This window comes from Octodon degus, unplaced genomic scaffold, assembly GCF_000260255.1.
Source record: "Octodon degus isolate 3935 unplaced genomic scaffold, OctDeg1.0 scaffold00025, whole genome shotgun sequence".
Lineage (NCBI taxonomy): Eukaryota > Metazoa > Chordata > Mammalia > Rodentia > Octodontidae > Octodon > Octodon degus.
Window position 1 is genome coordinate 3,635,474 of NW_004524601.1, and position 11,941 is coordinate 3,647,414.

Consider the following 11,941-nt stretch of genomic DNA (forward strand, 5'->3'; position numbering starts at 1 on the left):
TTTTTTTTTTTGTACCAGGAATTGAACTCATGACCTTGCTTTTTGCAGGCTAGCTCAATGTCACTGACTATGTCCCTGGCCCTAAGAAGGTCATTTTAAAGCCAAGGTGTATAGGTTTCCTCACCAAAAAACCATGTATTTTTGAAACCTCACATTTTAACATTAGACTTTGAGATGTTTCACTTGAAACTTAGAAAAATGTCAGTTACATGAGTTTTTAACAAGCTAATAATTGAACAAAGATACAGATGCTCCTTGACTCAAGATGGAGTCAGGTTCCCAGACAGGAACCTCCTAGATGCTGAGGGTGCATGTACCTCAAGTAGCTTCCTAAACACTAGCCCAGCGACATAGTCAAGATGGAGGACTGGCCATTTCTCCTACTCACCCAGCTGCCACCCCACTGCCAGGAGATCCCTGCCTCGTAATCGCTAGCCCAGGAAAAGATCCCAGCTCAGAAGTTGAGGTCTGGGTGCTACTGAAGGTGAGCTGCTTTCACGCCGTCTTAAAGCGGAAGAGCTGCAAAAGGGGCGCGGCAAGCGGGACACGACCAGAGCCTCCTCTCTCCGGGGGATGCCCTGCGTCTAACATAGCAGCAGTGGCAAGCGGGACACGACCAGAGCCTCCTCTCTCCGGGGGATGCCCTGCGTCTAACATAGCAGCAGTGGCAAGCGGGACACGACCAGAGCCTCCTCTCTCCAGGGGATGCCCTGCATCTAACGTAGCAGCGGTATTTTGTGTCGGGCTCATTTCCGGCACAAACTTCCCTTTCAAGGCCTTGGTTTTGGTGTAACAATTCGGGCATAGATTCCCTATGTTTTGGCTTAATCTGCTTCAGGAAAAGTCACAATTTCTAGAATCGATAATAAGAGCTGTGTCCATGCAGCGCACCTTTCCAGCCGATCATGAAAATGACAACTTTCCAAGCCCTCACCTTCTCTGGTTTCCTGTGAGTGAGGTCAGTGGCTCCCCTCTGTACTCGCAGGAGCGTCTTTCTTTCTGTGGGACTGGAACGTAGGGAGCGGTGGGGGGCTCCCAGACAGTCTTGAGAGCTGCAGTGATTTATTGTGGTGTAGTCAGCTACCGGGCAGACCAGACCGTGCGAGGCCACACAGGGTATGTCTGTTAAAAAGCTGGAAAGAGTCACCTTGCAGGAAACTCCTTTCTCAGCAGATCACAAAGGTCCTTCGCGACCAGGCTTCTTTTATGTACTTCTGCAGAATGTAGTGCTTGCTGTAACCTGGGGCGGGGGGTGGGGGGGTCCATATGCCTTTTTTCCTTTCAAAGTTATCTTTGTTGGGTCAGGGGTATAGCTCAGCAGCATGAATGCCTGCCTGGCAAGCTCAAGGTCCTGAGTTTGATCCCCTGTACGGCAAAAACAAAACTGTCTTTGTTTTGTAATTGTTATGCATACCATTCTTTTAAAAATTGAAAGTGATATTTTCACAGCTTTGCAGCAGCGCCCAAGAGAACCCTCCAGACTGATGTCCCAGCTCCAGTGTCCTCATGATTCCTCTTCTCTTGTGTTTTCAGAGTAAAGATGGCAAAAGCCCGCTGCACATGACGGCTGTCCACGGGCGGTTCACGCGGTCACAGACCCTCATTCAGAATGGTAAGAGGGACGTGCCTGCCGGGTCTCTGGGGCAGTACTTTCTCGATCTGACTGAGTTTGGCTGGATGTGGTCTGGACGTGAAAATCGCTGCTGTGTTTGGAGTGTGACTGAGCATGGATTTGCACGGCTTTTGATGTCCTTCGCAGCACGCTCATGAGCTGCTCCTCAGTGTCCTCCTTAGCGGGGAGGACGCAGACCGCCGCTCTCCGCCAGCTTCAGCCAGGCCAGGGGCAGGCGGGCACACAGATCCTGGGCTTTTTACTCCGGAACAAATACAGAGAAGCCACACATGCTTATAGCAGCAAATCTCAGTTGTTTTTAGATGGTAAAATTCACCGTGGTTCCCTAGGTTAGAGCTCAGTAAGTTACTTGGGCAAAGATGGGGAGAAGTGATTCGGAGGAAAACAGGTAAGTGGGTGACAGGAAGGGTCACAGCACACAGGCTTGATGGAGCCTTGCCAAAGTCGCAAGCTGTAGTAATTTTCCAGCTTCCAACAAATGTACTTGAACTATCAGGGGAGGTCACCGAAGCCCAAGTACTAGGGAATGGGAGTCACTCCACTTGGCTGGGGGTGGGCCCAGCTTGCATCTGAGAGTGGGCTGACTTTGACAACACAACTGACGTTATCTTAGCAAATCTTTGAGACAATTAAAAACAACAACAACAACAACAAAACTTGCTTACTTTAGATCTCACCTGACCTGACATGCAGGTCAATTCGGCAATTTCTAAGCTGCTTTCAGCCTGCATTTCTACCTCTCAAAATTCAGATCCAGTCAGCTTTCTTGCGTCTCCGTTTTTCTCATCTACAAGCATTTTAGAGGACATGTCCGCAAATCGTTAGTGGCACTGAGTTATAGCCTAGGCACTCAAGTCATAAAACTAAAATGTCACTTGACATTTGGATGGAAGGCCAGCCAGTGAAATTATGCTTAGGAAGCAAAATATCTGTGGCCAGACAGAGGAAATTTATATGCATTTCAGTGAAATTATAAGGAGAAAGAAATCCTAATAGGTTTCGCATGAGCCAAGGAAGGTAAAATGGAAATTAACTATATAACACCTGTTATTTCTAATTTGAAATATGTGGCAATGCCCTTCACGCGCATCTTACTGAAAGAAGCATTTTGTTTTCTTCTGGATATAAGGTGCCTCAGTCTCTCTCCTGGGAGCATTTTCATTTTCTCCTTTATTTCTCAACTGCTTTTCAGAATATCTACCCCTTTAAAAACAAACAGAACTTTAAAGATTTTAATGAGGATTTAAGCAGTGGTGTTCGCTGTGTGCCACAGAAAGCTGTGTGCCTTGTGAAAGCCTGCTCACTCAGCAGAGCTTGGAGAGAGACCGGGTTCCCCTGAAGCCCTGGCTTCCTTCAGCTCCGTCCTGTGGCCCAGCCACACCGCCCCTCCTTGGAGCCACTGCCCGGCACACTGCCCTCTGCTGTGCTCCTGTGCTTGTGCCCCCCAGGGGCGCTCATGGGCTGGGGGCTGCACACCCTCTCAGACGTTTCTGCCAGACCCTGGAGTCTGAGAAAGACCTGAAAGAGACGCCATCTCGTGTCCTCCATGTCCTGGGGACTTTGTGTCAGAGTCTTCTCATTCTTGGCAGGCGTTGCGTCTTGCTTCTGGGTGGGCTGTGGAGCCAGGGGCTAAATGAGGAGGCTGTAGTGGCTGCAGTGGCACCAGTGCATAAAGGGACGGTGCCACCATCGATTGGGTGTGCCCTCTGTGCCCAGGCACGCGCGCGGCCAGCCCCCACAGAAGTCCTTCCAACCTTTCCATGAGGACTATTGCTAGCTTCACTCCAAAGAGGGGGGAACTAAGGCAGCAAGGCTGCCACTGGTGTCACCATACTTGGTTTATATTGAGGACTAGGGTTTGGAAAATAGGTAGTGTAACATCAGGGTAACACACATGCTCTCAGGAAGGATGATGATAACGGCATATTTTTTAACTTAAATTCAACTTATGCTAAGAGCACCCAGCTTGGACTCATAGAGATCCTCCTGTCTCAGCCTCCCCAGGTCCTTGAGCTTGCTGGGCAGGCACTTAGGCTGCCGAGCTATTGCCCAGCCCCTGAGCTGTCCCTCTAAGAGACAATGTGTTTTTCTCGACTCTCAGCTGACAGTTCTTTGCCTCATTCCACATGTGGGAACTGTGAGTTCTTCCCTTGGAAAGTTTTGAAGTTGCCCTTGGGGAAAACCGGAAGTTCTTTTCTTTCTTCCTGTTTGTTTGCTTCCTTCTGGAAAACATCCTGGGCTGCTGCTGAGATCCTCCTTCCCCTTGAGACCTCCAGCCCAGGCCTGGTGTGGGTCCCCAGAGGGAGTCACAGCACATAGACGCCCCCTTGTCCCCAGGAGCTGGGCTACGCCGCTGCGAGGGAGACCGGTCAGCTGCCTGCACCAGCTGAAGAGCAGTCTCAGCGCCGGCCTGCTGTAGCGAACAGCTTGGTGCTTGGACTTCATAGCTAGCGCGTTTGATTCCCAGCCTGCAGGCCAGGCAGGCTCTTAGCTCTTAGGGTAATCTTACCGTCTTCTCCAGAATCATTCCGCTTCGGTAAACCAAGCATTTAAAACTACTCTTTAGCTTTTGGGTGAGTAAGCAAGGACACTTCTGTGGTCAAATACAGTGTCTAAAGCTGAACTGTCACAGAGAGTAGGAGGAACCAGAGGAAGACACGGGGCGGGTGGAGGTGCTGAGCAGGGGCAGCGGCCTCAGCGCTTTCCCCAAGATACGGAGCTCAAAACTCATGTTTTCTTCACAGACGCTTTAAAAATAAACAATTTGTACAGGAAGAGTCAAATACTAGATTAGCACAATCTCCATGTGAGATTTTTGACCTTTTGGCTCTAAGTCCTTCTGAGACAGCTTAATGGGAAGACTATTCTTATTTGTGTAACAAAAAGCTAATTTCAGATGAACGTTTAGATACTGCTGATTAATTATTGTTTCGAACGTGCTCTGCGTGCACGTGTCCGCTTTCCTCATTAATTATGCATGATCAGTTTCCAACATTTCACGTGCAACTTTCAATGAATAGTACAGACATTTAACTTGCATTCCAAGCAAAGATTTCCAAGTGGAACGGAAAAGTTTGTAGGGTGATTATAAAATAGAAACTTGCTCTTCTGGAAGTTTTGCTCACATAGAAAGTGTGTTTTCAAATAACAAAATCCAGTTTGTCTTTAACTTTTCAACCAAGTTGTAACACTTTCCTGAAATATGTTCTAAAGGACAACAAAAGCAACTATGGCTGACAGTTATTGCTATTTTTATTTAAAACTGACTCATGAAATGATACTAAGGACAGGAACCTTTGTCAGCTCGACCCTCTATTCTGCCTTTTTGACTCTTTCTCTATCCAGTTTTTGGTTTACTTCAGGCTGCAAAATCTGGAAATGTTGGCTCTTCTAACGAGGTTTGGTGACTCCAGGCTGGGGAGGACATAGAGCAAAGCCCAGGGCAAATGCTCCCCGAAGTCTGGGGACCCCTGTGTAGCCCAGCTGTGTGGTTGGGGCTCTCAGAGGAGCACAGTGAGCAGGCCAGACAGACACAGGTGCCTGGATGTTGTGGGCACCACATGGCCGCCACGTCCCCACAGCTACCAGCAAGCCACAAGAATGAATCAACCGGAATTGGGTGCTTCTAAAATTTGATTGGAGTTCTTTATCTCTGAGATCCCTCCGGGATCACTCTCAGTTACTTTTCTCTCATTGCTGGGATAAATACCTGACACCCAAAATGAAAGAAGGAAAGGTTGGTTTAGCTGTCAGTTACTGGAGGTTTCAGTCCATACTCGGCTGGCTCCAAGGTAGAGCGGCACAGGGCAGAGAACATCCTTTCATGACAGTGGCAAAGAGCAAGAGAGTGAAATGGAGGAGTAGCAGCAACAATGGCAACAGAGAGGAAGTCTGTCTGTCTGTCTCCCTTATGTTACATTCAGGCTATCCTCCTTAGGCCCATAATCCCTGCAGTACTCAGACCCATAATCCCAGAAGTACTCAGACTCATAATCCCAGCCTTGGATTACCCATGACCCCAGTGGATCTTGAGTTAATCACAAACTCTAGAAGTCTACCCCATGACTGCATGAGGCTTTGGGGGGACACCTAGAGATAAACCACAACAGTCACAATAACTAGGTTTACTGTTTTTGCAGACTATGAAATTAGAACATGCCCACTGCTGTCCCAGTGAAACCATGAGCAGCTCTCTTGTAATCCCCAGCCCCCAGGGTGTCTACTGACAGCTTGGGAAAGCCTCTGGATTGTTCTCTGTATTTAAGAAAGTATATGTCAAGATATATAAATATCCCACTTTTATAGAAATGATCAGCCTATATTTGGACATTTTGTTTTAAAAGTAACCATTGTGCCATAGAAACTCAGATTTGGAGGGAGATCAGTGTTTAGATTCAAATTGCCTCTGACATTTCTCTGTCACCATCAAAGTGAAAAAAGAGGTTGCCTTTGTGTACACAGCCATTAAGTGGCAAATCCAGATTTATTGGCTCAATCACCCACCAAATTAAGAGCTATTGAAAATCAATATAAAAGACCCCCCCCCACGCACACTTAGAGAAATGGGCAGAAGTCATGGGAAATAGCTCACAAAAAAGAGAAACAAGTGGAGCTTCAATATATGAAGAACTGTCCTGCAAACCTCACAGTGAGAGAAATGCAAATGAGAATTCTGGAATATCAGAAGTCACTCATCACATGGCAGATACTTAAAAGCTGGGGTGTTAGGCTGGGATATAGCTCAGTAGAATAAGTGCTTGCCTGGCAAGCATAGGGTCCTGAGTTCAATCCCCAGTACCAGATAATAATAATAATAATAATAATAATAATAATAATAATAAAAATTGGGGGTGGGGTCGAGGCTCCCCCTCCTACAGTGCTGGTTAGGGTCCTACACAGAAATTTGGTGGAAAAAACCCCGTAACAAAAGCAGATTCCTTCACCCTCCGAGCTAGAAAGCCTCGGTGAGGTCATGTGTGCAAAGGCCGCGATGCGAATCTCTTAAGAGATCGAGTTCCCAAGCTGCGACCCACAGCCCGCTTATTTATCCCAGAGTACCAGGCCTGCAATTAGACCTGAATGCTAAAGATTCAGTTCAGAAAAAACAACTCATATATTAACATCTTTTGTCTTAAAAGAAAAATGAGTAGCGGCCGCGCCATCTATTCACTGCCTCTGCTCCCGGGTCTGTGTGACAAGTCCGAAGCTGTACACCTGTGCATGAACTTAGTCGCGGGCTGGTCCCCAGTGTCCCAAAATGCCACAGCCTAATCCACAGGACCTGAGTGACAAAACTCATACCTCTATGCTCAGGAAAACAAGAGAGCAGCCCCCAAATGACATGACTGTTGGGAATAATCTCTCAGAGGGAGTTCCAGGATGCAGCAGGTGTGGAGGGCCCCTTTGCAAAGAAAAACGTAAACTAAAGCTGATGATTATCGTGGCAAGTGGATGCGGCCAACGTAGAAGAAATAGGAACGAGGCTTTGGAAAACTGTAATTTTGACTTTTGGAATAGATATTTTATATTTTAATTATATAAATCAAGCCTAATAAAAAATTATATGCAGAATCAAAGGAACCCAGCCATATGTCAGACTGATACTAGAAACACACAGATGTGGGAAGAAAGCCTCCTTCCCATAGACGCGAGGGTGCAGGGGAAGGTGAGTCTGGAAACCAGACATTAATATAGTGTCAAAGGACCGCCACCAAAGCTGTTTGATTATGGGGATGGGGAGGGGATGTTTTTGGCCTAGATGTGCTGGCCAATCCCTTTTTTGGCTGAGGTAAAGTATGCAGAACATCAAATGCACCCCTGTAACCATGTCTGGGAATTAGCCATTTGGCGGCATGATTGCATCTGCGCTGTGCAACCGTGGTGGCGGCTGCCGTCGAGTCCAGGCACCCTGCCCTCTGTGCCTGCAAATCATCAGCCCCCGCCCACTGGCTGAGGAGCTGCAGCGGGGAGCCTGGTGCACGTTTGCTGGAAGGTTCACCCGGGTCTCGCAGGAGAGAGCTGTGGGGCAACTCCAGACGCGGCACACCTGACACAACCCAGCCAGGTATCCAAAAGTGTCGACCACAGGTGAGACTAAAAGGAAGCAGGAAGACGGCTTTTGGTTAGCAGAAACAAAATTTATGACAGCCAACTGCCCTCGGAGGCTTGATTGGATTCCGGATTTATCAACAACAACCAAAGAGAGATAAAGCACAGTGGGGGAGCACTGGGGGAGTGGGGTGTGCTGCGTCTCTTGTACACACCTCACTGGGGTGGGGCAGAGGTGGAGGGTGCTGTGCGTGAGACTGTCTTTGTTCTTAGGAGGAACATGCCCAGATGAGATGCTTTGAACAGTTTCTCAGATCAATGAACAAATAGATTGACTGCAGCTACACACACATAGGATAGAAAGGGGAGAGGAGGAAACTGAATACAAAGTTGAGAAAAAAGCAGGCAAAACAAGGTGAGACTAGAGTAAAGTACTTTGTTAAAAGAATTATAGAAAGTTAATGTGACAGCTTTAATAAATACAGGCATTTTCAGTTAGCACTTTGGGCTTTTACTCCTTTTCCTCATGCGTATTTTAACCTAGGTCATGAAACTACATGAAGTCTTCGCCCAGAACTCCCTGTCCTCTTTGGTTCTTTTGGTTATGCTTTATGCAATTAGTTTATGTTGTTGGTTGAGGTCAGCAATCTCGCACTAAAGTTTTAGAGCCTTAAGAACGATAACGTGGCGAGGTTTTCAAGCCCACTTGAGGTGGCTTCTCTCTGCACATACAGCGCGCCCCCCTGGGTGCACTGTCCATCTGAACGGTGCTTCGCTCTGGGCAGAAGAGAAGGCAGCACTCACCCACACCGGGGACCAGCCCAGGACCAAGGCCTGTGCTGCCCCGAGTCTCCGCTATGCTGCGCTCACATCTTTCTTTCAGGAGGTGAAATCGACTGTGTGGACAAAGATGGCAACACGCCCCTCCACGTGGCCGCACGCCACGGCCACGAGCTCCTCATCAACACCCTGATCACCAGTGGAGCGGACACGGCCAAGTAGGTCCCCAGCAGGTGGGGTGTTGCCTGGGTCCCGTCCCGGCCCTTAGGCCAGAGACAGGCCAAATTCGAAGCACACTGAGTGACTTTGGCTGACAGGTGGAGGGAAGAGCCAGTTTGTCCCGCAGCTGTGGCGGAGGAAGGCCTGCTTCGGTGGTGCAAAGTAGGAGTCGCAGTTCACTCCAGTGCCTTTCTAGTACTCTTGCCTTCCTCCCCCGTGTCCGCTGCTAAACGTGAGAAGTATCTGGGAAAACTCAGGATGCAGGCAGTGTGGATTGTAGGTGGGGCAGAGGGCAAGCCGGCTGTCACAGGCCCGCCACCTGTGGCCTGCCGCCTGTGGCCTTGGCCTGGCTTGGTGGCCCTGGGTTTGAGGCCACAGGAGGAGGCCAAGTCTTTGGGAAGTCCAGAACTAATGGGACCCCAACCCTGAGGACAGAGCTGCAGGAAGTGAGGCGCAGGTCCCAGAAGCAGCCTTGGGACCTGGCTAGTGCGGGGACAGAGTGGGCAGCTGAATTAGGAAAGCCAGGGCTGGGGAGGAGAATGCGGCAGCCGGGCAGGATGCAGGGAGAGTGAAAGGGTTACACTGAAGTCTGCTCTGAGGAACCAGGGGGTGATGGCAGCAGACTCTGAGGAGAAGGGGTGATGGCAGCGTGTTCTGAGAAGAGAGCACGTGGGGGTGCAGGTGCTGAGGAGGGCCAGTGCCTTTGACACCCCGTACTGAGAAGGGTATGTGATGATGTCATACTCCAAGAGAGGGAGGTGTGATGATGCTGTGCTTTGAGGGGTGCAGTGACATCATGGCCTGAGGAGGGGTGTGATGACATCAGATTCTGCGGGGAGAGCAAGTAATAGCTCCAGGCTCTGAGGAGGCGGGGTGCTCTGACTGCCTTTTCTGAGGAGAGGGGCTGTGATGATCTCACACTCTGAGGAGGTTGAGGTGACATCTTGTCCTGAGAAAGGGTGAGAAGGTGTCACGCTCTGCCCAGGGACCCCATGCAGCAGCTGCCACCCAGGTCTGCCCTACTCTCCCTGTGTGCCCTTGAGCCCATTGCTCAGCCCCTCGGAGTTTCGATTCCCTCCGGTGGAGAATGGGTCTGTTAGGTGGGTTACGGACCCCGCTGCTCACCCTGCTTGGTGAGGCGTGGGTGGGTACGGGTCCCGCACCCATGCTCAGGTGAGAGCTGTTCTACAGCTGTTCCTCAGCGACTGTGGTACACAAGCTTTGCACAGTGCCTGCTAGGCTATCCGTAAACACTGTCATCTCATTGCTTAATATGTAATAGGATCAGACCACAGAGGGCCCTAAATGCCTGAATGCAGGTGTTAGCCTCGACCCCAGGGCCTGCGGGGAGGGAACTGGACAACCTATGGCAGTGGGTGTTAGGAATTCTGTTGTCACTGTGGGGTTCAGAACCAAAAGTCTCCCCAGATCAGTCAGCACACAAATGGCTCGTGTGGTCACGCTGGGCAGCAGGGTCCCTGAGGCACGGGCGTCTGCCTGGGCATGGAGCGTAGGGCTGTTGACCCCATCAGCTGAGCCTCAGGGACCTCGGAGTACAGTCTGGTGGCCAAGCTGGTACAAGAGCAAACTGTAGAGCTGTGTGTGTTGTCACCGTGGTGGCTGGGAGCAGGCTGACTCTGGGCTTCCAGAAGAGGGAGTGTCAACAGGAGGAATGCTGTGCCAGTCTGCAGGTGGGCAGCATGTGGAGTAGAGGAGAGGGGAGCATGGGAGGACCACCCGTGAGGAGAGAACAGCCTTGTGATGACCCACACATGCCAGTGTGTGGCAAGTGGCTCCCAAAGCCAGATAATCTGGAAAGAAACGGGGTGGAAAAGCAAGAGGAGCTCTACACCAAGGGACATGTCCCTCCTGGAAACTGGATTCCATCCTAGGCTGTCCAGAAACTGCTAATGAAGTCAAAGAGAGCCGGGCAGGCCCTATGTGGGAACTACACCAATGGCCATCCACACAGACCGGAGGCCACACAGGCTGGGAGCCCAGGCTAAGGTCCCAGGCAGAAGAGATGAGGTCTTAGGCCAAAGACGACGAGCACAGGATGGGATGATGGCTGACAGGGCATCCCTTTCAGAAGAGGGAGGAATCCACCTCGGGCCAGAGCTCTGCTTAGTGAGTGAAAATGGGCCACCCTTCTGGGCTCTGCCAGAAGTCCCCGCCAGCTCAGCTCACCACAGCTGGAAAGCAGAATGCCTGGGCTTCAAGCCAACCCTGCCTGCCATATATAATATTTTCAGTGGTATAGTTTTCAATCTTGCCTTAATTGGGGAAGCTTTTGGTAAACAGCCATAGAAATTTTCTGATATTTTCCTCCAGATTTAAACCCATTTTAGGGATTAAAAAATAAATGGCCCACTGTACACTTAGAATTTCCGGGAACCCCACATAATTCAATGAGCACAGAGTTTCTTTCCTTGTAACCACTTAGCTTTTCAGGCAAACCTGCTCTGCAGTCATGGTGTGGTGGGAGCAGCTCAGCTGTTCAAATAGCTTTTCCCTCCATCGGCTGTGTGGAAGGGACACAGATAAGGAGTCCTGTGCCAGCCTTGTCCCTTAGCTGCAGAAAAGGCATTGATTGTGAGTGTGTGAGTGTGTGTGTGTGTGTGTGTGTGTGTGTGTGTGCATGCATGCACTTGTGCCTGTGTGTGTCTATGTCTGGGGTGGACAACTTAGAGAAACAGGAATGCGGCGGAGAGGAGCGGGAGGCCTGCCCTCTAGTGCCACCGCCCTGACTTGTTGGCACCGTGGAATCACAAATACCTGTGCAGGTGCTGGGGCCTGGCGGAGGTGTGCGGGGACGATGGGCTGAGCCAGATATGTTCTTATGTCAGCTGTTTTCAACTATTATTACAAAGAGCAATTTAAAAATTCTCATAGAGAACTCTCAGGAGGCCAAAGCTATTTCTAGTGACCCCAGATCTGCACTTCTTTGAAAAATGTGGCGAGAGGCAGAGAATTTCAGGCAGAGGGACCAGCACGTGTAAAGCCAGGAGCAGGAGCAGGTGCTCAAGGGGACTGGAAAGGAGGTCACCGAGATCCTCCGTGACCTCAGCTCAGGCTGTGGTCAGACCCAGGAGGGGCTGTCACACTGTATTAGGGCGGGGACGTGCTCGGAAGGAGCGCCTGACAATATGTGCCACAGATGGAAGGACCTGGGCTCGCTGATGTCAGCTGTACTTGTGCACTTGAGATGTAGGGTGCAGAGCACAAGCGTAGGGTGGCCCAGCTGAAGCTCAGATGTAGGGT

General features: G+C 50.0%; 1 protein-coding gene across 1 annotated transcript in view; it reads left to right on the forward strand.

Annotated features, from left to right (window-relative positions):
- Positions 1-11,941, forward strand: part of Ankrd44 (ankyrin repeat domain 44) — a 269,913-nt gene that overhangs the window by 161,798 nt on the left and 96,174 nt on the right. The window contains exons 9-10 of the mRNA XM_023712328.1: positions 1,534-1,612; positions 8,565-8,679. Of these exons, the coding sequence (XP_023568096.1) occupies positions 1,534-1,612; positions 8,565-8,679 (194 nt within the window). The remainder of the gene's footprint in view (positions 1-1,533; positions 1,613-8,564; positions 8,680-11,941) is intronic.